General features: G+C 42.4%; 1 protein-coding gene across 2 annotated transcripts; it reads right to left on the bottom strand.

Annotated features, from left to right (window-relative positions):
- Positions 1 to 15878: 15878 nt before the first annotated feature.
- On the bottom strand, positions 15879 to 27578 carry POGLUT2 (protein O-glucosyltransferase 2). Of its 2 annotated transcripts, none has more exons than XM_025875000.2 (10): positions 26943 to 27578; positions 25439 to 25644; positions 25107 to 25312; positions 24668 to 24745; positions 22289 to 22461; positions 21928 to 22165; positions 20431 to 20640; positions 19436 to 19525; positions 18152 to 18259; positions 15879 to 16114 (listed from the first exon to the last, which is right to left on the bottom strand). In XM_025875000.2, the coding sequence occupies exons 1-10, from the start codon at positions 27122 to 27124 to the stop codon at positions 16097 to 16099; spliced, it is 1509 nt and encodes a 502-aa protein (XP_025730785.1). In that variant the 5' UTR covers positions 27125 to 27578; the 3' UTR covers positions 15879 to 16096. The 2 variants fall into 2 exon arrangements, with proteins under 2 accessions (XP_025730785.1, XP_025730786.1); XM_025875001.2 differs by lacking the exon at positions 26943 to 27578 and adding an exon at positions 26561 to 26863.

Here is a 27578-nt window from a genome sequence, read left to right as displayed (position 1 = left end):
ATAAGAAATTGCTATAGCCGATGTCAAAGAGGTTGCTATCTGTGTTCTCCAGGATTTTGATGGTTTCCTGTCTCACATTTAGGTCTTTCATGCATTTTGAATTTATTTTTGTGTATCTTGTGAGAAAGTGGTCCAGTTTCATTCTTCTGCCTGTTGCTGTTCACTTTCCCCAACACCATTTGTTGAAGGGACTGTCTTTTTTTCCATTGGATATTCTTTCTTGCTTTATCAAAGATTAGTTGACCATATAGTTATGGGTCCATTTCTGGGTTTTCTGTTCTGTTCCACTGATCTTTCTCTTTTTGTGCCAGGACAATACTGTCTTGATCACTGCAGCTTTGTAATATACCTTGAAGTCCATGATTGTAATGACTGCAGCTTTGCTTTTCTTTTTCAAGATTGCTTTGGCTTTTTGGGGTCTTTGGTGGTCCCATAAAAATTTTAGGATTGTAGCTCTGTGAAAAATGCTAGTGGTTTTTTGATAGGCATCACATTAAATGTGTAGATTGCTTTGGGTAGTATAGACATTTTAATAATACTTGTTCTTCTAATCCATGAGCATGGACTGTCTTTTCATTTCTTTGTGTCATCTTCAATTTCTTTCATAAGTGCTCTATAGTTTTCAAAGTACAGATCTTTTAGCTCTTTAGTTAGGTTTATTCTTAGGTATCTTATGGGTTTTGGTGCAGTTGTAAGTGGGATCAATTCCTTGATTTCTCTTTCTGCTGTTTCATTATTGGTGTGTAGAAATGCAACAGATTTTTGCATGTTGATTTTGTATCCTGCAACTTTACTGGATTTGTGTATCGGTTCTGGCAATTTTTTGGTGCAGCCTTTCAGGTCATCTGCATAGAGTATCATGTCATCTGCAAAGAGTGAAAGTTTGACTTCTTCCTTGCTGATTTGGGTACCTTTTATTTCTTTTTGTTGCCTGACAACTAAGGCTAGGACTTCTAGTACTATGTTAAATAACAGTGGTGAGATGGACATCCCTGTCTTGTTTCTGACCATGGAGGAAAAGTTCTCAGCTTTTCCCCATTTAGGATAATATTAGCTGTGGGTCTTTCATACATGGCCTTTATGATGTTGAGGTATGTTCCCTCTATCCCTGCTTTGTTGAGTGGGTTTTTATCAAGAATGGATGCTGTACTTTGTCAAGTGTTTTTTTCTGCTTCTATTAGATCATATGGCTCATATCCTTTCTTTTATTAATGTGGTGTACAAGTTGATAGATTTGCAAATATTGAACCACCTTTGCAGCCCAGGAATAAATCCCACTTGATTGTGGTGAATAATTCTTTTTATGTACTATTAGATTCAATTTGCTAGTATTTTGTTGATAATTTTTGCATCCATGTTCATCAGGGATATTGGCCTGTAATTCTCTTTTTTTAATGGAGTCTTTGGTTTTGGAATCAAGGTAATGCTGGCCTCATAGAATGAGTTTGGAATTTTTCCTTCCATTTCTATTTTTCTGGAACAGATTGAGAAGAATAGGTATTAACTCTTCTTTAAATATTTGGTAGGGGGCGTCTGGGTGGCTCAGTTGGTTAAGCATCTGCCTTTGGCTCAGGTCATGATCCCAGGGTCCTGGGATCGAGCCCCGCATTGGGCTCCCTGCTCAGCGGGGAGTCTGCTTCTCCCTCTCCCCCTTCCCTCTCCCCCCCCCCCCGCTTGTGTTCTATCTGGCTCTCTCCCTCTACCTCTCTCTCAAAAAAATAAAATCTTAAAGTAAATAAATAAATAAAAATAAATATTTGGTAGAATTCTTCTGAGAAGCCATCTGGCCCTGGATTTTTATTTGTTGGGTGATTTTTTATTACTGATTCAATTACTTTGCTGGTTATCAGTCTGTTCAAGTTTTCTATTTCTTCCTGTTTCAATTTTGGTAGTTTATATGTTTCTAGGAATTTATCCACTTCTTCCAGATTGCCCAATTTGTTGGCATATAATTTTTCTCATTCATTATTTTATTTTTTGGTCCTTTCTCTTTTCTTTTTGATAAGTCTGGCTAGTTTTATTAATTCTTTCAAAGAACCAGCTCCTGGTTTCATTGACCTGTTCTACTGGGTTCTTTATTTCTATATCATTGATTTCTTTTCTAATCTTTATTATTTCTCTTCTTCTGCTGGCTTTAGGCTTCACTTGTTGTTCTTTTTCTAGCTCCTTTAGGTGTAAGGTTAGGTTGTGCATTTGAGATTGTTCTTGCTTCTTGAGGTAGGCCTGTGTTGCTATATACTTCCTTCTTATGATTGCTTTTGCTGCATCCCAAAGGTTTTGGACCACTGTGTTTTCATTTTATTCCACGCATTTTTTTTAATTTCTTCTTTAATTTCCTGGTTGATCCATTCATTCTTTACTAGGATGTTCTTTAACCTCCATGTACTTATGGTCTTTCCAATTTTTTTCTTGTGGTTGACTTCAAGTTTCATAGCATTGTAGTCGGAAAGTATGCATGGTATGATCTCAGTCTTTTTGTACTTGCTGAGGCCTGATTTGTTACCTAGTATGTGGCCTATTCTAGAGAATATCCCACATACACTTGAAAAGAATGTGTATTCTGCTGCTTTAGGGTGAAATGTTCTGAATATATCTGTTAAGTCCATCTGGTCCAGTGTGTCATTCCAAGCCATTGTTTCCTTGTTGATTTTCTGCTTAGATGATCTGTCCATTGATGTAAGTGGGGTATTAAAGTACCCTACTCTTATATTATTATCAATGAGTTCCTTTATGTTTATTATTAATTGTTTTATATATTTGGGTGCTCCTATGTTGGGGGCATAATTATTTACAATTGTTAGATCTTCTTGTTGGATAGACCCTTTTATTATGATATAGTAATCTTCATCTCTTCTTACAGTTTTTGGTTTAAAATCTAGTTTGTCTGGGGGTGCCTGAGTGGCTCAGTTGGTTAAGCGTATGCCTTCTGCTCAGGTTGTGATCCCAGGGTCCTGGGATTGAACCCCGCATCTGGCTCCTTGCTCAGCAGGGAACCTGCTTCTCCCTTTCCCTCTGCCTCCCCCTCCCTCCCCCTCTGCTCTCTCTCTGTCAAATAAATAAATAAAATCTTTTTAAAAATAAAATAAATAAAATCTAGTTTGTTTGGTATAAGTGTTGCTACTCCAGCTTTCTTTTGATGTCCATTCGCATGAAAGATGGTTCTCCATCCCCTCACCTTCAATCTGCAGGTGTCTTTAGGTCTAAAATGAGTCTCTTGTAGGCAGCATATAGACGGGTCTTGTTTTTTTAATCCATTCTGACACCCTATGTCTTTTAATTGAAGCATTTAGTCCATTTACATTCTGGGTCGTTATGGATAGATATGAGTTTAATGCCATTTTATTACTTGTTTTGTTGTTTCTGGAGATTTTCTGTTTCTAGTCTTTGTCACTTTTGGTCTTTCTTTCCCACTCAATATTTCCCTTTAAAATTTCTTACAGGACTGGTTAGGTCACGAACTCCTTTAGTTTTGTTTGTCTGGGAAAGTCTTTCTCTCTCCTTCTGTTCTGAATGCTAGCCTTACTAGTCAAGAGTATTCTTGGCTGTATATTTTTCCTGTTCAATATGTTGAATATATCATGCCACTATCTTCTTGCCTGTCAAGTTTCTGTGGAAAGATCTGCTGCTAACCTTATTTGTCTTCCCCTGTAAGTTAGGGACTTCTTTTGTCTTGGTTCTTGTAGGAGTTTTTCTTTATGTTTTGTAAATTTGACTATGATATGTCTTGGTGTAGTCTCGCTTTTGATGATTTTGAAGGGAGTTCTCTGTGCCTCCTGGATCTGGATGTCTGTTTCCTTATAGTTTTCAGCCGTAATTTCCTCAAGTAAACCTTCTGCCCCCTTTTCCCTCCCTTCTTCTGGGACTCCTGTGATATAAATGTTATTATGCTTTAAGGAGTCACTGAGTTCCCTAAGTCTACATTTGTGAATATTTTTCTTTCCCTCTTCTTTTCAGCTTCATTATTTTCCAGAATTTTAGCTTCTATATCACTTATTCATTCCTCTACTTCTTCCATCCTCGTGGTCATTACATTCAGCTGGTTTCAATCTTGGTTATTACATTTTTCATTTTGGTGTGACTAGTTTTTAGGTTGTTTATCTCTGCAGTAAGGGACTCCCTGTGTCTTCTATGCTTTTCTTAAGCCCAGCCAGTATGCTTATGATTGTTGCTTTAAATTCTGGATCAGGCATATTACTTATATCTGTTTCAATTGGATCCCTGGCAGTAACCTTTTCTTTTTCTTTCTTTTGGGGTGAATTCCTCCATCTTGGCATTTTGTCTAGGTCTCTGTCTTCTTCTGTGTGTTAGGAAAGCCTGTTATGTTTCCTGCTACTGAGAGTAATGGCTTTATAAAGAAGTCGTCATATACTGTCCAGGGCCTGGTGCTTTAGGAAGCGTCTCTGGTGTGTGCTGTGTGCACTCTGCTGTGTGTTTTGGCTACTGTTTCCCTTAGGTCAGTCTTCTGCATTGTTTCTCCTTGCCTGTAGTGGGGAGTGTTAGGACCTTGGCCAGACTGTGACAAGTTTTAACTAGGTGGGCCCTGGTCTGTTTGTTGAAAGAGACCTGATGCTATTTCTACTAGAGCTGAAGCTTTGCAGAACTCTATGGTCAGTAGACATGGTGCATGTGGGGGGGTTTGTGCTGGTCTTCTGAGAAAAGCAGCACCTGCAGAACGCAGGGGGAATGGGGCTTGGTGTAAGCAGTTTAGGCCGCCAGAGTTGGCACTATGCTGCTTACTGAAGTTTGTTTATGTAGGGGGCAGGGGAGAGAAATGGCACGGGCCCTCTTCCTCATCCCAGAGTGGGGAGTTCGTACCTACCAGTGTCTGAGAAGCCTTCTCAGAAGAGTGAACAATCTCCCCTCATGTGTCCCAGGTGTTCCTGAGATCCCTGCCTTCACCTTGTCTATGTCCGGGCCACCTGCCCGCCTGGCTGTGCAGTGCACCTGTGTTCTATCCCTGGCAGGCCAGCTGAGTTTTAAAACTCCAAACTTTAGGGACCAGTGCAGCATGGACCCACGCTGGTCCTCTGGGGGAGGTTCTTCCATGCTGGGGCCAGTACCGGTTTGTCCCAGAAGGGCAGTTGCACCAAAGCGCAAGGATGTGGAGTCTGGAGAACAGTGCAGGAAAGAGCCAGTGTCCGGGTTAGCAGCCCTCAGCAGGCGTCTCTGTGCTTATGCTGAGGGGCAGGGGCGGGTAATGGCACCCTCCAGCTCTTTTGTCTCAGAGAGACAATGCCACCTCTCCCAGATGCATTCCAAGAAGGGGGAACCGTCTCTCCCCGTGCATCCCAGTGGATCCTCAGATTGCTGCAGTCTGCTCCCGGGCTACCTGCCCTCCTTCTCCAGGAGCACTGCTTCGCCCTCAGGGCTCCACACCAGCCATGCCATGGACCTCTAAAGCTCCAGTCTTTGAGCCCTGCTCGTTGTAAAAACTCACAAAAACCAGCCCCTCTCGTGTTCCCAGTCAGTGGCTTTGGGGGAGTGTTTTCCTTGTGCGATCCCCCATGTGTTCCTCTGTCCCTCTAGCCTCTCTCCATGACAGGGCTCCCTCCCCTCTGCAGCACCTGTGATCCGTTTCTCCCCAGTTCGTGTCTCCGCACCTCCTACGTTCCATAATGGAGCCTCTTCTCTCCCTCTAGTTGTGCAGTTCGTCCTGTCAGTCCTCAGATCGATTTCTCAGGTATTCAGAATGATTTGGTATTTATCTAGCTGTGTTCCAGGGAAGAGGCAAGCCTAAGGTCCTCCTACTACTCTGCCATCTTAGCTCCTCGGTTTTATATTGTTAAACAATAAAAACTCAACTGACTAATTTAACAGATTGAAGGGAAGAAAAAATTCTCTATCTTTCGAGATCTTCCAGGTGGACTAAGAATTAAATTTACATGAGACAGATTAACAGGAGAAAAAAAAACCCCAAAGTGTTATTACATGTGCACAGAGGCCCAATTATGAAATTGAGATCTAAAGAAATGATCAAGACAGGCACTTTTTATACTTTTTAACTGACAGAACAAAGAAAACTCTGGGGGCTTGAATCAGTAAGGAATTCTAAACAGAATTTGGGTCGTGGAAGCAAATCAGTAAAAAGTAATAACAAAGGTTGGGGGCGCCTGGGTGGCTCAGTCGTTAAGCATCTGCCTTCTGCTCGGGTCATGATCCCAGGGTCCTGGGATCGAGCCCCACATCGGGCTTCCTGCTCAGCGGGAAGCCTGCTTCTCCCTCTCCCACTCCCCCTGCTTGTGTTCCCTCTCTCGCTGTGTCTCTGTCAAATAAATAAATAAAATCTTAAAAAAAAAAAAGTAACAAAGGTTGTTTATACAACTTCCTCAGCTCTAAAATTTCCATCTCTGGTGATAAGGGTGACTCTTTACCTACTGGTACAGGGAGAGTACTTTTCGCAGGGGAGATTCATTTCCTGCTTTCAGGGGGACAGAAGATGGTCTGAGTGTCCTTGCACAGGCTGTCTCATAAGTAACTTTTATTTAAAATAATCAATTTCCAAAGTGGCACATTTTAAGGCAGCCTGCCCTTGGCCCCTACAAGATCAAATTGGCTTTATTGAATGATTCATGAATCGGGCAGCATCCTATCTAGCAAATAAAAGGGAGCTCCATCAAGCTGTGGAAGAAGAAAGGTTTCCAAAGGCGGGGGTGGGGTGGGGTGGGGGGGAATGTTGGGGGAAAGGAAATTGTTAGCAAGTAATGCATTGTTTTAGGCAAGGTCCTCCTCCTAAGGGGAACGGAAGGGGTCTATCAGTAAATTTCCTAGTGCTGTAGTGCTGACCGGGAAATTCCATGTTGCCTGGTTAAAGGTTACATTGGCGGTGGGGGTGGGGATTGAAACTGCAGTTAAGTTAGTATTAAGTCTTGGTTTGCTGACATGGGGTCTTACTCTAAGTGACTCCATTTGGGGCATGTGGTTTCCCTTTTAACAATATGATCAGTCCTGTCACGTCTTCCTTTTCTGTTTCCCGCTGGTCATCTTCCCTGGCTCCTTCAGCTCTAGGCACCCAGGCCTCTTTGCTGTCCTCACGGTAGAACCCACCAGACATGCCCCCAGTGCAGGATTTTTGCCCTGGCTGTTCTTCCTCCAGTGGCTAACCCTGCATCTCCTTGGGGTCTTCACTTACGTGGCATTTTCTCAGTGTGGCCTTCCCTAATCACCTCACCCAGTCTTCCTATCCTATCCCGGTTCCCTGACACCCTGTGAATGCATCTGTCGCCTCACCGAACTGCAGACTCCACGAAAGCAGGGTGTTTTGTTGTGGTTGTCTTACCTTGAATCTCCTGTGTGTGGAATCATGCCTGGGCAAATCAGTATTTCTTGAATGAATAAATCTACCCCAAGCCCAGGGCAAGTGGTAACTGTCCTCTTCTTTGTCACTCGTGTGTGTGTGTGTGTGTGCACGTGTGTGTGTGTGCACGTGTGTGTGTGTGGTTCTATGTAGTTTTATCACGTGCTATATTCTGCTAACCAGCACTATGATCAAGATACAGGGCTGATCCATCACCACAAGCATCCCCCACGCTACCCTTTATAGCCACATCCTCTCTCCATATCCAAAATATTCTTTTTAAGAAAAATGTAATGTAAGACTATGGACAGGTAGCTTGGGAGGAGGGCACAAGAGCGCCTGGCTCCCAGGGTCGCAAACAGACTAGGTTCAGCTGCTCCCACTGACAAAATCCAGAGGCAGAGAGATGAGCGGTGGTGACACAAGAAAGTTCATTTCAGTGAAGCCAACACCCAGAAGACAGTGGACTAGCGTCTCAAAGACCATCTCCAAAGTGCCAGAAGTACTTCCAGGCTTACATAAGGAAAATGTAGGGCAAAGATTAGTGGGTACATGCAGGTGGGCATTGAAGGTCAGAGCGATCATTGTCTGGGAGTCAATCACATGGCGTCCTGTTGGCTGAGGGAAGTTCTTATTGCGTGAGGGGGTAGTTTGGGTTCCATTTAGGGGATGCTGTGCCCCCCCCCACAGTCTTTTTCCTAAGTTAAGAGAAAGCTGGAAAGAAGAACTTAATTAGGTTTGCATTCCAAATGGAGGTAGTGAAAGTCCTCTTTCAGAAACAGATCCATGATGTATTGTGGTTTTCTTATTTGGTTTTTGTTGTTGTTTTTCTTTTTTTGCGATGTCAACGGCAGGACTATTTTACTATGAACCCTTGTTGGGTAGGGTAAATCCGGGGACATGCCAGACTTCTCCCTTCTTATGCGGCAAGAAGCATTACAACTGCAAGCATATCTTGCCATGATCCTTGAGGAATTGTTGAGTGAAAAAATTGCAGAAAAGAGATAAAGTTGCAGAAAACGTTTTTTTGGAGAGGGAAAAATTCATATACATTTATATGGGCATATGAAGCTTTTAATTCAATTTCTCATACCCTAACTCAAATGTCCAAACTGAAGTCTGGTTCTCTAAATCAGACTTTGAAGGACACTGACCCATGAGACTTGCCAAGGTTACCATCCGTCAGCAGGTCACACATTCTGTGCTCAACAATCAAAGTCACCCCTCTTGAATTCCTTATTGGAATCTCAACTCTCCTCATTTACACTTAAACACAAGATTTATAAGACAGGCGGAGGTGTGTTATGAATGCCATCCTGTCAGCACCTACTTTTCACTTGTTTTTACAACTAGACACGGTGCTCAGAAGAGGAATTCCTGCTATGCTAGCGTGTCATTTGAGGCCCAGGGAACACACACAGGCCATCAGTCGCGGTGTCATTGTGATAGATTGAAATGGCAACCTTCTCAGGCTGAGGGGGGGAAAGACTTGTGCAATGAGAAACACATGTTCTGGAAACTTCTAGAGTTTTTGGTAAAAACTCCTAAGGCTTTATTGATCAGAGCCACAATGTGAAGGAAGTAATAATTCTTCAGCCATTTCAGCTGCTAAAGTTTATACTACCAGCATAATGTAGAGACAGCCTCTTGCTGATTAAAAATATTATGTTTTGGGCACCTGGGTGGCTTGGATGGTTAAGCGTCTGCCTTCAGCTCGGGTCATGATCCCAGTGTCCTGGGATCGAGCCCGACATCAGGGTCCTGGCTCAGCGGGAAGCGTGCTTCTCCCTCTCCCTCTGCCTCTCTCCCTGCTCATGCTCTCTCTCTCTCTCTCTCTCTCTCTCTCTCTCTCTCTCTCTGTATCTCTCTCTCTATCTCTGTGTCTCAAATGAATAAATAAAATCTTAAAAAGAAATTATGTTTTGTGTTTTGTCACTAATCTTCTCCTGGAGCTGATCTTTGGATATAGTGTGTGCTAGGGATTGAATTGCTTTTCTTCCATATAAGGGTACCTGTGATATTGTGATTTATAATAAGAAATATACAGATTTGGTCTTTGTCCCCATTTCTGGCCCTCAGCTCCTAAAACCCTTGGAATTTTCTAAGAGAGTGATCAGTGTGTCTCTTGTTATGGCAATGAGGTGGCTTTTGCAAAGTAGCTAGGGATGGGGGCTGGTTGCCAAGAAAACCAACCAGGTGATTAGTGGATTGGAACTTCCAGCTCCGGCCCCCAATCTCCCTAGGAGGGAAGAGGCGTTTGAGGTTGAGTCAATCACTAATGGCCAATGATTTGATCAATCACGTCTTTGTAATAAAACCTCCATAAAACCCCAAAAGGATGAGGGTTAGGGAGTTTCCAGACTGGTGAGCCAGAACCATGTGCTACTGGGCCCAAGAACATAAACTGCTTTGTTAAGGACCTCATCCTATGTATTTCTTTATCTGGCTGTGATTCATATCCTTGATACCCTTTGTAACAAGCCAGGGTTCTAGTGAGTAAACTGGTTTCCTGACTTTTGTGAACCACTGAAGCAAGTCAACTGAAACCAAAGAAGGGTTCCTGGTAATCTGTGACTTATAGCAGTTGGTCGGAAGTACCGGTAACAACCTGGATTTGAGATTGCAGTCTGAAATGGAGGGCAGTCTTGTGGGACTCAGCTCTTAACCTGTGGAACCTGATGCCTCTCTAGGTAGATAGCGTCAGAATGGAGTTGAATTGCAGGATACCCAGCCGGTGTGTGAGAACTGCTTGGTAGTGTGGGGAACGCCCCCCCCACATTGGAATTAGGACCAGAATCATTAAACCCAGGTGTCCCAGCTCCTTGCACTGCAATGTGCAACCTTTATCCAACCTTCCTGCGGTTTTGATTCTAGATTGAGTTTCTACATATACACGGGTCTGTGTCTGTTTATGCAGCACTATTCTGTTATTCTATACTGCACCAGTATCACATGGTCTTAAATACTATAGCATTATAAAAAGTCTTGCTGCGTCGTGGGGAAAGTTCTCACAATTCATCCTTCCTCGAGAGTGTTTAATTTTTCCTGTACTTCACAAGCCTGTACATTTTTAAAGAAAAAGTTCACAAAGTTCCACATAAAAAGGGGCAAGGCATATTTTGGTTGGCATTACATTGATTCTATATACCATGTGGGGGAGAAATAACATCTTTTATATTGATTTTGCCAATCCATGAACATGTAATTTTTTTAAAATTTAATCAGTTTTTTTTTAAAGTTTTCATGATTTTCTCTGTAAAAGTCTTGTCCATTTTTGTTAGTCAGTTCCTCAAATATGTACTTCGTAGTTTTCAAAGCTATTGTAAGTGCTATCTTAAACATTTTTATTTCGTTTTCTGTTACTAACTGGTATGTTGAAATGCAATTGAACTTTATATGTTGGTTTTGTATTTAGCAAATACAAAATTCTCTTGTTAATTCCAACAATTTATCTGTAGATTCATTTGGGTTTTCTGTGTACTGAAGCTGGTTATTTGCTTTTAATGACAGTTTTATTTATTATTTTTTCAATCCTACTTTCTACCTTTTTTTTCTAGATTTACTGTGCTAGCTCAGACCTCCAGCAATACATTGAAGAGTACTCTGGGATGGTGGGAATCCTCATGTTCCTAACTTCAAAAGGAATGTTTTTAGAAGATGTAGTGGGTAGAATAGTGGCCTGAAAAAGATATGTCCAAGTCCTAACATGCCTACCTATGAAATGTACTTACTTAGAAATAAAGTCTTTGCACATATAATTATAGCTTTCAACATGAGATTATCCTGGTTTTAGGGTGGGCCCTAAATGTGATGACTAGTGTCTTTATAAGAGACAGAGAAGGAGAAGATACAGAGACACACAGAGGGGAAGACCACTGTGAAGACCTAGGCAGAAACTGGAGTGATGTGTCTACCAGCCAATAAGCACCAAGAATTGCTAGAAGCCGCCAGAAGCTAGAAGCGAGGCATGAAGGGAGGGAGCTTCTGGAAGGAACCATCACTGCCAACCCCTTGATTTCAGACTTCAGGCGCCCAGAACTCTGAGAGAATAAATTTCTGCTGTTTTAAGTCACCAATTTTATAATAATTTGCCAAGGTAGCCCTAGGAAACTTACACCGAAGATAACGTAGGAGACCGCTCGGTGATTCAGGGGATAAGGAAGGGTTCCTTAAACAAGTTACAAAAAGCACTAGCCATAAAAGAAAAGATTGATGTATTCCTCCATGTTACAATCATCATCTTTGGGGGCAGGAGGAGTGGCATTGGCCAGGCAGCCAGACTTCGGAAAGGCTCTGTGCGCTGGCCCTGCTGCCTGGATGCCCAAGAGGAAGGTTAGCTCCGCCCCAGGCTGGGGGAGGTTGTTAGCCAAACCTGCTCCCGCAAAAATGGAAATGAAGCCAAAGATGCGGCAGGAAAGGATAAATCTTCGGACAAAAAAGTGCAAACAAAGGGGAAAAGGAGAACAAAAGGAAGCCAGGCTGAAGTGGCTAACCAAGAAATAAAACTTGCAGAAACTGGGGAGACTAAAAACAAGCAGAGTCCAGCCTCTGATGAAACGGGAGAGAAAGAAGCCAAGTCTGATACCTTGCCTTATCAGCGGTCCCTGTCTCCCTCCTTGTACAATCCAGAGGAATATTTTTATCAACTGTTTTGTTAATGCAAGTTTTTTAGTAGCTCTAGAAACAATTTTAAGAAGGAAGGATTCCCACCTCATCCCATTTTTTAGTGTAATTTTTTTTTTTTTTTAAAGAGGTGAAATCATTTGCTGGTTGTTTATTTTTTGCTACAATCAGAAAATAGTGGGATAGTGAATAGGGGATGCTTTGATTGTCCTGGGTGTCCGCTCAACATTCCATAGCTGGGGTAGTTTTTATATTTTATAATACAAAGCATATTAAATGGCAATTGGGAGTCAGTTGTGCATTTAATATGTCTTGGACTTTTTTTAAGATTTTATTTATTGGGCGCCTGGGTGGCTCAGTCGTTAAGCGTCTGCCTTCGGCTCAGGTCATGATCCCAGGGTCTTGGGATTGAGCCCCACGTGGGGCTCTCTGCTCTGCGGGAAGCCTGCTTCTCCCTCTCCCACTCCCCCTGCTTGTGTTCCCTCTCTCGCTGTGTCTCTCTCAAATAAATAAATAAAATCTTCAAAAAAAGATTTTATTTATTTGAGAGAGAGAGAGACAGAGATAGCGAGAGAGAGAGAATGAGGAAGAGGGAGAGGCAGGCTCCCCGCCGAGCAAGGAGCCCGACTCGGGGCTTGATCCAGGGACTCGGGGCTCAATCCAGGACCCTGAGATCATGACCCGAGCCAAAGGCAGACACTTAACCGACTGAGCCACCCAAGCGCCCCTGTCCTGGACATTTTAAATGACCTCTATACCCCTGTCGTTTTTAGTAGGATTATTTCCTAAAGAAAACCACTCCTTGATCCTGGCTCTCCCTGTCAGAATTTTGTGAATTCTGTAACATCTTGGTCTTGATCGTTGTTTTCATAGTAACTTTGTTAATGTGCCATGCAAGATTGAAAGATCCGAGTATGTAGTGTACATGACATTAAATTGTGAATTAATGGGACTTAACAGTGTAATAGCCTATCAACATTTGAAGATATTGGTGCTTGATATACTGTTAAGGAAAATTCGCCTCCAAACTTTAAGCTGGAAAGTCACTGGAGTCAGTTTTAGAAAAGAATCACAGCTACATGATTTTTTAGATTTTTGGTATGTACATTAAGAATTGGGTACAAACTGGGGCACCTGGGTGGCTCAGATGGTTGGGCATCTGCCTTTGGATCAGGTCATGATCTCCAGGTCCTGGGAGGGAGCCCCACGTCAGGTTCCCGGCTGTACTTCTCCTTCTCCCTCTGCCTCTCCCCCCTGCTTGTGCTCTCTCTCTCAAATGAATAAATAAAATCCGAAAAAAAAAAAGCATTGTGTACAAATTAAAATGTCTGTATTGATCCTGAGAATAACCAATAGAAACTCAATTATGAAAAAAAATCATCTTTTGAACATTAAAAGATACTGCAATAAGAATCTAAGACGTGCCATAAAATAGGAGGCATGTGGCAGATTCAGTCAACAAAGTACTAGCTCCAAAATATACTTCTATGAATCTACCAGGAAGTCAAACAACTTAGTAGGGAAATGAACTAAACTAAGTAAATGAACAAATAAAAATTGTATAGGAAATGCAAAACAAATGGCTTACGATCATATGAAAAGATGGTCAGCCTCATTAGTAATTAGACACAGGGAAATTAGAACATAATGAGTTACCATTTTACCCCAGATTAGCAAAAAATTTTAAAAATCTGATAATATCAAGTATTGGCAAGGAAGTAAAACAACCGGAAATCCTCGACTCCACTGGAGAATGTAAACTGGGACAATCAATATCTAGTAAAATTGCAGACGTACATACTCTATAACCCAGTAATTTTATTCCTAGGCAAATGGAGTCAGGAAACATGAATAGGAATGCTCATAGTAGCTTTCTTTCTTTCTTCTTCTTCTTCTTTTTTTTTTTTTTTAGTTTATTTGATAGAGAAAGAGATAGCGAGAGAGGGAATACAAGCAGGGGTAGTGGGAGAGGGAAAAGCAGGCTTCCCGCCGAGCAGGGAGCCTGATGTGGGGCTCGATCCCAGGACCCTGAGATCATGACCTGAGCCGAAGGCAGTCGCTTAACCAACTGAGCCACCCAGGCGCCCTCATAGTAGCTTTCATTGGAATTGCCAAAAAATGGGAACACCCCAAATGTCCATCTACAATAGAAGGGATAAAAGAGTGATCCTATTCATACGATGAAATTCTGTGTACATGTATAAATGAATGTAATGCCACTATATGCATCAACAGGCAAGTAACAAAAATACCTTCAGTGTGATTCCATTTATACCAATTTAAAAATAGGCAAGATTCAACTCCATTTCTTAGGGAAGTATATGTAGGTGAGAGTAAGGAAGAGATCACAACCATCACAGTAGTGGTTGCATGGGAGCAAGTGAGCGGGAGATAATAGAGTGGGAGACAGAGCTTACTTCTAAGGAACCAGCAGCATTCCGTTTCTCACCCCGAGCGGTAAGATCAAAGCAAAATCAGAGCTAGACGGTAAAGTGGTAAAAAAAAAAAAATGTTACTCAGGACCATTGCAATAGGGGAAAGGAGAGCTCAGTATAAAACCAGCTCAATTCCAAATACAGCATGGGCAAGTGGGAATTTACAGCCAAGGAGCAGGGTGGAGGTCATTGGATAGAAAATTACTAAGGAATCATCATCAGGGTTATGGGGGGGAAATTTGACCCAACAGGGTTCTTGCAAATCTGACCCGACAGGGTTTTTGCTGAGAATACACCAGCATAATCAATCACCTGGGGGATGGGGGAGGACCAGGAACCCAATTAGGTAACAAGAGTGATGGGATATGAGGATGGGAGTTCTTTCTAAACCGACGTAGCAGAGTGCTTGCCCCAGTGAGATCTTACTACCAAGTGCAGATGGCCTTGAAGGTTCAGGAGTTTGACTGAAGCTTGGTCAAGCAGAATCTGTCAGTAATTACATGGGTGTTTTCTTATATTTTTAAGACGCAGATATGTTTTATATTTTTCTGTGTATAGGATATGTCCCACAATTTATTTATTTATTTTTAAAGATTTTATTTATTTGGCAGAGACACAGCGAGAGAGGGAACACAAGCAGGGGGAGCAGGAGAGGGAGAAGCAGGCTTCCCGCCGAGCAGGGAGCCCGATGCGGGGCTCGATCCCAGGACCCTGGGACCAGGACCTGAGCCGAAGGCAGATGCTTAACGACTGAGCCACCCAGGCGCCCCACGTCCCACAATTTAAAAAAAATTTGCAATAGATAATTTAACCAGTGGTTAGATGGAAGGGAAAACTATTGGGTCAAGGAATTTGTAGGACATTATATTATGGTTTCAGTGTTAGGCTTTCTAGTTCCCTTTTAATTCTCTTAATCACATTTCTAGGTGATTTTCAATATCCCCCCATTCAATATTGAGTCTTTCCAGTTGCAGGCACCCTATTGGGTTACAAGGGAGATCATGGTCTCTGCAGTCAAGTTGCTTCAAATCTGGCGATGATGAGATCATTACCACACCATGGGGTAACGACAGCCATACAAGTATGCAGATGGGGAGATTTGGAAGAGGGATTCCTGAGATGTGCATTGGAGGGTATCCAAGCCAGGAGAAGACAATCCTGGCATTCCAGACCAAGTGAACAAATAACCAAGGAAGGTAAGAAGCAAGGCCTCTACAGAACGGTAAGGGGCTGGTGTTGCTGGGCCTCAGGGTACATGTTAGGAGGTTTGTGAGAAACTGGATTACAGATGCAGGCAGAGGCCGGTTATGAAAGGCCTTGTAAGGTAAAGGAGTATGTTTGGCCATGAGGCTGAATATCCAAAATCACAGTGGCATAAAGACCACAGTTCACAGCTTTGTCATTTAAGCCTTGTGCCCGGGTGGGTAGTGGCTGCCATGATGCGCCACACCAAGGCCAGGGCCCAGCCCTGCTCTGCGCGCCGCTCCGTGGCCCAAACACAGCTAATAATCAGCACAACACAGGCCTTTAAAATAAAATTGGTTTTATTATAAAATTTTAAAACCGTGCTTTAAAGGATCGTCGTGGGAATACTGCATCATAAGAAGAAAGATATGTTCATAATCCAGACAGTCACACAGTGGATTTTACACTGTCCATGGAATTAATATTTAAAAAACATTCTTCTTTTCAGTTAAGAAGAGTCTTCAGAGCACCATTATTTGAAGGGAAGGTATTTTGCATATCAGAGTTCATCTTTGGTCTGCAATTAAGAAGCAAAATATTTAGTGCCATCAAGAAGTCTTAGATGAGTCAAGAAAACTTACGTTAGTCTATTAATCATTTTCCCCTAAAGATGGGAGGAGGAAAAAAGGCAAGTTGGAGGCTTGTAGGGCCTAGGATTATGCTTGGAATCACCTCTGGAGAAAGTCACATTGTGGCTTATGGGATTACTGATGGCCAACACAAACATCTAAGCGTCTGTATTCCCATAAAGGGTCTGAGCTGTGAATCATGTCAGTGAAGGGCTAGAGCAGACAACGAGAAGGAAATTAACAAAGGCCTTCAGTGCACCAGTCAGGGGAAGATACTGATTTGGCACTCCTCAAAATCACTTAGACAAAGAGGAAAAATAAAAAAAAAGGGGGGGGGACTGAAGAACGGAGCTGCCCAGTTTCATCTGGAGCCAACAAGTGTTATGATACCCAATCATAAATCTCATGAGGGTACATTTCAAGTTGGATAATTTTTTTTAAGATTTTTTTTTTAAAGATTTTATTTATTTATTTGAGAGAGAGAGAGAATGAGAGATAGAAAGCACGAGAGGGAAGAGGGTCAGAGGGAGAAGCAGACTTCCCGCTGTGAGCAGGAAGCCTGATGTGGGACTCGATCCCGGGACTCCAGGATCATGACCTGAGCCGAAGGCAGTCACTTAACCAACTGAGCCACCCAGGCGCCCCTTTTTTAAGATTTTTAAGTTATCTCTACACCCAACGTGGGGCTCAAACTTATGACCGGGATCAAGAGTCGCAGGCTCTACAGACTGAGCCAGCCAGGTGCCTGTGATTCTGGCAATTTTTCTTTGCTCAATGGCTTTCATTCATTTTATGAACTTCCAGCACTGACAGGAGTTAATACTGATCAATTACCACTTCTTGGGGATTAGTTACTTAGTGGCAAGTCGGTACTCCCAAAGAACAAAATAAAAACAAAATAACCAAAACTCTGATTTGTAGCACCTGCTGTTGTCATGGTGACTCTCCCACCAGGTGGATTCCAAGCTCCCGGAAATTAACCAGTGTGCAAAATTCCTGAATATGTCACAGTCAGTGAGCTCATATCAACTGGTTCCATCACACCACTAGGGAGAGTGGTCACTTTATTCCTTTTAAACCTCCTTGTGAGACAGGCATGATAATTGCCAAATCTGCCTTCTCATCTTTGGTCACAATACCACAGTTTTGAGTTTGTTGTCCATTTAGAGACATGAGGCTATTGCTTAGAATAATATCAAGCCTGTATATTATATATGTATATATATATATGTAATATATATGTATACATAGGTATATATGTGTGATATATATTACAATTTTTATACAATATATGTTCATTCAAACAAAAAACAAGTACATTCAAAACAACCCTCCCCTGCCACACCATGTCTTTATACACAACCAGACACACAATCTGATGACGGAGACTAGTTTTTCGTCTTAGCTTTTCTATAATCTAGCTAGATGATTCTGAGCTAAATTCTTCTTCAAGCTCAGTTTTTTAACCATAAAATGAAGGCATTACTGGGTGACCCCTAAGGTCCCTTTTAGCCTTACAAGTCTATGTGAATCTGCCTTTTATAAATGAAATCAGTATGCACTGGTATCAACAGAGATTGCTTCTTAAATGAATAATCTGATAACATGAATAATCACGGTCATATATTTTTTTCATCTCTAAATTGAGGTAATGAACTTTGCCAAACCTATCTCACATGATGCATGTGAAAATACTTTTCAAACTGTAAAAATCTATTCAAATGCCACGTGATTGGAATTCTCACGTTGAAAAAAGGCTTTGCGGGGGGGCGGGGAGGGGGGTTCCTGTGTCTTCTCTCTTATCTGCATGTCAGCGCCCTTTCTTCATCCTGGTTGTCCATGGCATCCGCCTCTCTGGTGGACTGAACTGCATGGAGGCCCCTGGAGGAGCTCAAATTCTTGCTGTCTGCCTCAATGACTAAAGGAACGAATGAGGACTTGGAACAGCACTAGTTCTGACTCTGACGTTGGCCAGTTCTGGTTACCTTTTTCCTGTGGCACGTGCAAGGAAAGAGGTCATCCTCAGCCTGTGGGTCTACCCTCTTCATGCCCTCTCGGATTTGGGGCTCACTCACTTGCAGACTGGCATATTCCTGTGTAAGCAACAATTCAAAAGCATTCCTTATGTAACTTAAAGTACATTCACCAACCAAATTAGATACACTACACTGTAATTTGCTAGAATATGGTCCTTTTAACTCATATGTGACAAGTTGTGATAAGCAAAATATTTCATACTCCCCTTAAACACCCAACACCAGAGCTTCTGAGAGGGGGCTGTCCTTTGGACACTGGCTGCCAATTGCTAATGGACCTCTTCCTATTCTCTCCTTTATTTACACAACTTGTAGGGTTTTGGTTTTACTACCATCTGCCTTGAAGTGAAAATAACTGTGCACACGATCTCCCCTAGACTGGGAATTTGAGAACAGAGAGTATTCCCACCATGGCCTGCACAGCCTCAGACACCACCTCCGTTTATAACATGCTTGCTCTGGGCTAGGCGATGATGCTCTAGTAAATGCAATCTGAACGAATGAACACAACCCCCATGGATCTTTAGGAATTTGGACAGCGAATCCCCTGATCCTTCAGTTTACACACTTCACCCTCTCCATCCCTTCACCATCCCCTAGGAAGGTGAAAAGGGGGGAGGGGCCAGTGCAGACCAGAAACAGACCGACTTTGTTCTATAGCAGAGTCTAAGATTTGGGGCTCAATACCTGCAATTCTGAGATTAAAACAAAAATCCTAATTTAGATCTAGTAGTATTATTAGCAAATTACTTGTTTACTAGCCTTTTAAATGATCAGATATACATTGATTATAATCCCTAAATGCTTAGGTCCATGAAAACACTTTCCGAGAGACATCACAGCTCATATGGGATCAGCATTATAGGTCTGAAGATACTGTGCACTGTTTAGACAAAGAACTGGTAAGGCAGCAGCAAGATTGTACAAAGATAAGATACAGATCCACGTACAGTAACTGCAGGATCAGAGGCCAATTTCCTAACCACACAACACAGAGTGTGAACATAAATACTTTTCGCATTATGTTGTAGCATCCTCCTCTAGCTAATCTTTGGTTTTGTACTATTTTCATTACTATTTGATGTTGGTCCCTGTTTTTAGCCCACATAAGTATATATATATATATATATCTCCTTATATTAATACACTTTAAGAAATTATGAAGTGAAATATTATTTGCTGCTAACATGTCCAATTACAAATTGTATGTCTATTCTCTTAGAAAATACTGACCTGGAAAAGTTTAAAATAGTAACAGAATATGTCATCACCCATGAGATTATTTCTTGCAAATTCCTGTCCTGCTTTTGCTATCTTCTTTGCCTATAGGAACAATGACAACAGAAGCCTTTAATGAAACATTTTTTTTTTCCATGCAGACATATGCAAACTGATCTTCAGAGTCCACATATAATGGGACAATGGCAGGAGGAATTTCTTTGAGGGTAGTCTTATGTGGTTAAGGGAATGTTTAAGAGGGTACACTCAGATTAAAGGGAGGTTTTTAAAATATTTTATTTATTTATTTGATAGAGAGAGACACAGCGAGAGAGGGAACACAAGCAGAGGGAGTGGGAGAGGGAGAAGCAGGCTTCCCGCTGAGCATGGAGTCTGATGCGGGGCCCGAGCCCAAGACCCTGGGATCATGACCTGAGCTGAAGGCAGACGCTTAATGACTGAGCCACCCAGGCGCCCAGACAGAGGTTTTTTTAGACTTGAAAGTTTGAGGAATCATACTGGACCTTTCAGAATTAAGCCTCTCTTGCAGAGAGAGGGCACACATTTAATGGAGTGACAATGACATTGTAAAGTAAATTCAAGACAAGGCTTAACACACTGCCTTAACAGTTCTCAGCAACTCGTCTTCAGTTTACTTCATGCAATCCCGCCTTTTAATCTACAGCAGTTAGTTTTCCTTCCTGCCAGTCTGGCCATCTTAATTTTCATATTGCTAGCAGAGGTGAGGCAGTGCTTGGGGCTCCGATCAACCTGACCAAAAGAGAAAGCATCCTCAAGGGCAACATTTAGCTTTTGGTTTCAAGTGCAGAGTGGACAGTGAATCCAAGCCTGGACACCTGTGTTCACCCCGAGGAGGACTGATGTGCTGCCATGGGGAGGTGGTGTTCCATTTACAGGTAAGGGTCTAAATCTGAGCATCCTGAATGCTTTTCAGGGACAAGACATTTAAAATGAACCCCTGCTATTGGGGTAGAAGAGACTGACCTTACCTCTTCATCATTATCTTTTGCCCACTTGAGTTTTTCTAGGAGATCACTCAGGTTGCTTTTGACAGGAATGTAATGTTTCCAGGGCTGCAGCTCGTTGTAAAAGTGTTCATAGTAGATGGAGTCCTGCTTTAGCACAACACTGTCACCGACTAGGAGATACGGCAGGCGATACGCGGCAACAGTGCCATCGATGTTTATTTGATACTTATGCTGCAAGACAGTGGTAAAATAAAAGCCGTCATTAAATTGCCTTTCTCCACTCTTGATTCTCCTCTTTCCACACTTGAAGCCTCATCATTGTCGGGTGCAAACTGGCCAGATTTTGCCCTCTGCCTCTGCCATGGAGTAAATGCTATTACAGAACACCTGACCTAGAGCTAAAGGCTTATTGCAATGCTCTCCTGAATTTCACAAAGGGGCCACGAGTCTGATGCTAAAGCAGACAATAAAATAGTAAGACTGCTGTCTGAAGATAGATTTATCATGACTCTGTAATCCCTCTACTGCTTTATTGATCACATGTGAGCACCTAAGGATGGCAGCTGTGCCATGTTAGCCATCTTTTTTTACATCAGATGGCTACACACAAGTTTTGAGGAAATTAACAAGCTGTGGGGCAAGGGCGTCTATGAATAAAAATATTCATAGAGCTGTGGTCATCAATTAGTCTTTAGTTGTAGCAAATTCGACAGGTAGGAATAAAGCAAAGGCATGACAGAACACCCTCTGATGAGGGGTGGCTGATGACAGCTCTCTTTGGTTCTATAACCATTTCTTTCAGAAGTCTTTGTGAGATGCAGATGGAGGAAACACTGACAATTCAACTTACAGCATTGTGTAGGTCTACCTGCTGCCATGTAACCCATCAAAAGAAAACCTGGCTATCTACAGCACAGATAGAGTTTGCTAATCACTTGCCTTCCACATACAGAGGACAGGTGACTACCTTTTGTCCACCATTCCTTCCATGACATGGGTCTTTAGAAACCACTTAGTGGTTTGGAGAACAGGGCAGTGTCCCACTGCCTAAAAGAAAGAGTTAGAAAAAGGATCCCTCCCCAGGAAACATGAGCAATGCGGGTTTTAGATACAGAAAGCCCTCCCTAATTCCCAGAATTCCCAGGCAATCATTTGGGATGGGTTTCAAGACATTTCCCCATCAGAAAGTCTGATAAGAGACACCTGGTTTATATCTTCTTTAGTCTGTTGCAATGCTGTGGGAGAAGTATTTGTAAAATCACATACATACATTTAATAATAAGAAAGGATTTGGAGCTGAAACGTGCTTACCTTGACCCCAGGCCCCAAGCTCCCTTGATGCAGATTTAAGGTCAGGTCTGGGTACTTCGTACCACCCACGTTGCCACAGTGGTCCCTGGGGCCTCATGCCTTGACGTTCACCTCTCTCACCCCCTATCGTTTATAGGCCTCAGTTTCCCTCCCCCAAATGAGGGCATTTGGAAAAACAAAAAGGATTGGACACAACTGAGGTCATACCTTGAAGAAATCGAAAAATGAAATGTGTTTCACAATAGGACCATATAGGCTTTCATCGTGTTTAAAGAAGAAGAAGTTGGTGAAGGCAGCGTCTATGAGCTCCGGGTGTTTCCTGCTGAGCTTAACCAGCTCCAGCCTCTCTTTGCGGCTGTCACGCCCTCTCCACATAGCGGTGGAGTTCTTGCTTTCCCAGGGAGGACCCGTGTTAGCTTGCACAGACATCATGTCCAGACTTACTCTGGAAGACAGAAAGCACCACAGATTTTCCTCCCCAACCATCACAGTGCAAAGGTGGCTGAGAAAGAAAACTCAGCAAGGAAAGAAAACCAAGGCTCCGGGTCATCGTAGACCCGTCTCTCACCGGCCCATGGTTTCTAGAACAGAGTCAGTCAAGTCGTAGGTAGGCATCACAATATCCTTGGAATCCGTGGAGCCACACCAGGAAAAGATTGGATGGATGTGTGAGCTGGATTTCTTTTTTTCTAAAGGCCAGTCTCCCAAGTTAACAAAAAACTCCACATCTGGCATCTTCACCTGGAAAAGGAGGGTAAAGAGCTTATCTACATTACTGGCAATGGATAATCCCTTCTATGGATCAATGTGTGGGGAAAGGCAGCTTCGTGCATGCAGTCTTTCCACCCCTGCTTGGCCACATAAGAACGGGTCTCAGGTCTGAAACACTTCTTTACCAAGAGATAGAGCCCTCGCAGTCTGGGCGGGGCTCACCTCCTTGTGAGCGAATGTACTTCTTGTTCTGCTTAAGCGCAGGTGTCCACGGCCCTCAGGCTGCCCAGCTTGCCGTATTTCAGACCCCACAGGGAGGGACAGGGAGCTTCCACTGCAGCAAGAAGTGAGGTGCTTGCAGCAACAGTGCGTGGTGGGGGGGGTATGGGGGCGGGGGGCGGTGAGCAGATCTGCATGCCCAGGGGGACTGCCACAGAGCAAGGGACTGGATCTTGTTCCCTTTCCTCTGTTATAAGTAAGCGCTACAGCCCTTGAGGCTGGTATGCGTGCTGTCTGTTCTCAGCAACCTTGAATCCCTCACAGGTTTCTTCTTTGGGTGGCATTTACCTGTCTTTTCACTTTGGCCGGATTCACGTAATATCCTATCCTGCAGCATAGCCAGACCACCCAGTGGTCACAAGAAAATTAGAAATTAGAAATTCTGGAAACACAAGAAAATTTAGAAATTGTACCAAATGAAATACCAACTTTACAAGCTTCAGGTGATGATAATTACCCCAATTTGGATAGTGGGTAATTTTTCAGAATACTGTCATATATATAAGCATACTAGATATCCTTTCTGTGATGTGCAAATTGGCCAATAGACTGGCTTCAAAAAGAGATGAAATGACATAGATAATATCAGTTCTAATGCTGCCAAGAGACTCTAGGATGATCAGAAAGAGAGAGGGAATTACTGGAAAACAATTACAGCACAAAGCACTGGGACTCTAACCCTAGTTCCTGGTTAATGAGCCATATGTGCCCATTTAAAAAATATACCCCCCACCCCAGATAGTGGGGGGACCAGAATCTGAACTCTGGAAGCCCAACACCAAAGCCAGCTCTAAGGATTTCCAAACTAGACCGCCTCTACTGACAAGCGGTACAAACGTGTTCAAAGAACCTGTTTGGTTTTTCTTTTTTTTAAATCAAGCCACAGGTAAATGCTTGGGGTTTTTGGTCAGTCTGAAAAGTATCTTGAGAAACTGGAGTCCTGAACAGTCTTTATTTTTCCATGGATTGACACAGATGAGCAAGGAGAACTTGCTAGCATCCTGAAGTCTTAGCTGAAGGAGACAGAATACAGATGCTTTGTAGCTGCCTATGTTCAGAATAAACTCACTGTAAGTGCTCTGCAAGCTTGAGAAGGTACTGTGATTTTCCATGAGTAATTCAATCAAGATATAGACACAGATTATCCAATAAATTGTTATTAAGCAACCGGTAACAACGTGGGTAGAGTTTTTCCCATCAGCCAGTTTACTATCACTGTGAGGGTCTCCACTAGAACCTCACGAAAAGCACTTTATACCAAGAAACAGGATTCAGCATACAGTAAGCCTTCTCTGGGCTCAAAGTAGGTTTAGTACTAAAACAATTTTATTCTAAGACATTTTCCCTTATAAGGTATTGCTGTGGGCATTGGGGGTTTGTCCCCCCAAAAGATAAGCTGAAGTCTAAAACCCCAGCATCTCAGAATGTGACCTTTATTTGGAACTAGGGTTGTTGCAGATACAATTAGCTAAGCTGAGGTCCTACTGGAGTAGGGCGGGCCCTGATCCGATATGATTAGTGTCCTTACCAGAAGAGAAGAGAGAGACAGACACACGGGGGAAGCGGGTGGTAAGGGGCAGAGGCTGGAGTGAGGTGGCTGCAAGCCAAGGAGCCCCAAGATGGCCAGCCGGGCACCAGAAGCAGGGAGAGGAAGAAAGGGTTCTCCCCTATATCTCGGGGGGGGGGAGGGGGGCCTGCTGACACCTTGCTCTCAGACTTGTAGCCTCCAGAACTAGGAGAGAACAAACATTTCTGCGGTTTTATGCGACCAAGTTTGCAGTACTTTGTGACAGCAACCCTAGGAAATTCATACAGGTACCCTATGTGACATAGAGCCTCAGAATAGTATTATAATAAGGTTCCAGAATAGAACACCACTGATGCTGTTATTTTTTTTTAAATTATATAGTAAAACCTGGGCTGAAACTGTCTATTATACCTAAGAGAAAATACTTACTTTTCTAGTCAAAGAAAGTAGTATGGCATCCATGAAAATTCGAAAACCTACATGTTCACCATGAGTCTTGATATAAACCTAAGAGAATTGAACATTTATTAAGTTAACCTAGAAATGGTTTATTTCCCATCACCCTTATTTCCATTGTGTTTATTATGTTAATCTAAAAGTACTGGCAGATTTCATTGAGGTAAAGCTTATCACAATGATCCTCAGAATGATTTTTTTTTTTAAGATTTTATTTTTAAGTAATCCCCACACCCAACCTGGGGCTTGAACCCACACCCTGAGATCAAGAGTCGCAGGCTCCACCAACTGAGCCAGCCAAGCATTCCACAGAATGATTTTTAATAAAACTCTGTAGCTACTTACTGCCAAATGGTCAAAACAAATAAAAAATCACCAAGGCAAACAAGCAAACCTTAATCACAAATCATACCTTGTTATCCTTCAAGGTATAATGACATAAGCTTTGTCTTTGTCCAAATCTTTTTGGGATTTCTTCTGCAATCTTTTCTGGATCAACAGCAGGGAAATGTGCCAGATCTCTCTGAATCTGAGTAATGGTTCCTGGGCAGTTCATCTCCTGTAACCAGGCTGCACTATCTTCCAAAGGACAGTCACAGTTTTCATGGTAAACCGGCCCTAATTACACACAAGTAACAAAATATCACAGTAATAATTTCACTCAGCATTCAAAACAGCTAAGAAATATCCATTACATGGCTTCATAAATACTGTTGTTTTTTTTTAAATTATGTTACAAATTACCTTTTAAAATATATGGAGATTTGGCAACATGTTGACCTTGGAATTTAACTTCTATCTTCAGATTTTTGTAGCTTGCATACATTCTGTATCTTACTATGAAGGACCCATCCTTTCGGTCTAAAACCTGGACTCCGACTCTAGTGAACTGCTCTTCCGGTGCCGAGATTTTAATTTGGAACACCTTTTCACCTGGAGAAGATGTGAATCTGTCATGGGAAGAACAACAAGACATAAAGATTATTTCAAGGCACAAATGCACAAAGATTATGCTCTTGTCTATTAGCCTTACTGTTTTCTTCCATACTCTCTCCCTAACATATATGCTTGCTGCTTCTCTCATATGCTTGTAGTATCAGAATGAATGTGATGGATCAGAGATTTAAAAAAAAAAAAAGCAGAGGATGACAAATGTCCACAATAACATAAACATTTCATTAGAAAATTACAAAGGAATATATAAAGACTACATATTTATGTAAACATAGGACCCACTTACGCATTCTATATATAAAAATATTCTTATCAATCTATTTCATGCACCTGGTAATTTGCCTCTAAAGATAATGACCTTTTGAAAAGTCTCTCTCAATGATTCTTTAAAAGAGCAGTATTATAAATCATGTTCAGCCACGGGCAAAAGCCAGTAGGTTGTGTATCATCTAAGTGACACTGTATAAAAAAAATTTTTTTTTTAATGTGAGTGCTCTCGCTATGAAGATTTTTAAGATGGTATTTAGTTCCCCCAATTGTTATAACCACGTGACAAAACTGATAACTTTTTTCTCCTTCTGCTTTGGAAAACTTCTTGGTAGTTTTTCTTAAAATACCCAAGATTTTTTTTTTTCCTACAAAATATACACAGTCAGCATCCACCAATAAAAAAAGACAATCACTTCGGGAGTATGTGAATTCTAAAACTAAGCTTTGAGTTATCATTTTAATTGCTGGAATTCAGTGGAATGAAATAATGTTCCTTACAAATGGTAGGAGATTCACACTTTGATACTTTCTGTATCAAATACTGTATCAAATTCTGTATCAGATACTTTCTGATAAGTTTCTGTAACTTTAAAGTTTCAAAGAGTGCTTCATTTTTCTTTCTGAGTTTCAAAACATGCTTACCTGCAGATGTCTCCCTGAAAACAGAAGGCAGCACCAGAGAAAGATGAACCAACCAAGTTTTTAACAACTGGGTTTACATTCCTTACAACAGCTTATGCCAAAGTAGGTGGAAAAGGTACTTCTAGCAAAGTCCAGGGGCTTTGTCTCTCCAGTCCTGTGTGAGTTCCTATCAAAACAGCCAGGAGAAGAGCTAATCCGGAATTACTTCTAAAACTACAGAGAATAAAATTGATTGCGACGGGGAAGACTGTTATAACCAGATGTGGATAGCATCCAAATATCGTGAAATTTAAACTGCTGTGGAAAAACGGGATCTTGGGCGGGAGAAACAGTACATTTTAACTGCATTCCAAAAGAGTTAGGGAGCCGTTTCTCGACTTACTTATTTCCTGATGTATCCACCGCCTGAATGTAGAAATAGCGTGCGGGAAGGACGACGGCTGCCTTCAGCCCGGGTCCCCATACTTCGCTCTTCTCTGGACTCAGTCGCCTGTCTCTGCCGGTCTCGGCGAGTGCCGGCACTGTCCCCCAAAAGAAGCAGTAAAGCAGCAAAATGCTAAACATTTACAAGACCGACTCTCAAATGATCCACGGATAAATGAAGTGTAAGAGGTGATCGGGACCAGCCGTGCCTTGGGCAGGGGCACGTTGGCCGATCACAGCAGCAAACACGACTCCAAAAGGTGTCCCTTGCTGTGCAGGGCAGGCGCGCGGGTCTCCACTTTTCCCCCAGAAAAATCACAGGCGGAGCGCTGGCTTGTCCAGCTGACGGATGCCAGTCGTTTTGCTCAAACGAGCAGGAACCACGCTACTCCTCTTTCGTAGGACAAAGATAAACAAATTTGTGTTGCTCCTGCAACTGGAGCATCATTGGGGGCGAATCGGTCTCAGGTTCCAGCCCAAGGTGCAGGGCGAGGGGATTGGCCTGCGTGTCGGCTGGGCTGAGTAAGGCCTTCTCCAAGTGGATGGCTCAGTGGCGTCCGTGCTCAAAGGCTTCCTGGGACTTGTAGTTCGCGAC

The sequence above is a fragment of the Callorhinus ursinus genome, unplaced genomic scaffold (genome assembly GCF_003265705.2).
Source record: "Callorhinus ursinus isolate GAN/ISIS: 27379988/994484 unplaced genomic scaffold, GSC_fseal_2.0 scaffold7, whole genome shotgun sequence".
Classification (NCBI taxonomy): Eukaryota; Metazoa; Chordata; class Mammalia; order Carnivora; family Otariidae; genus Callorhinus; species Callorhinus ursinus.
Note: the sequence above shows the minus strand (reverse complement) of the source record. Positions and strands in the feature narration are given on the sequence as shown.

What these genes read in the sequence shown, in the direction of transcription:
- POGLUT2 (XM_025875000.2), bottom strand. Translation starts at nt 27,124, where the DNA reads ATGTTTAGCATTTTGCTGCTTTACTGCTTCTTTTGGGGGACAGTGCCG. An exon ending in GTGGATACATCAGGAAATAA is followed by an intron (nt 25,645 to 26,942) that starts GTAAGTCGAGAA and finishes TTCCCATGACAG; the next exon opens with ATTCACATCTTCTCCAGGTG. An exon ending in TACTTTCTTTGACTAGAAAA is followed by an intron (nt 22,462 to 24,667) that starts GTAAGTATTTTC and finishes CTCCTTTTCCAG; the next exon opens with GTGAAGATGCCAGATGTGGA.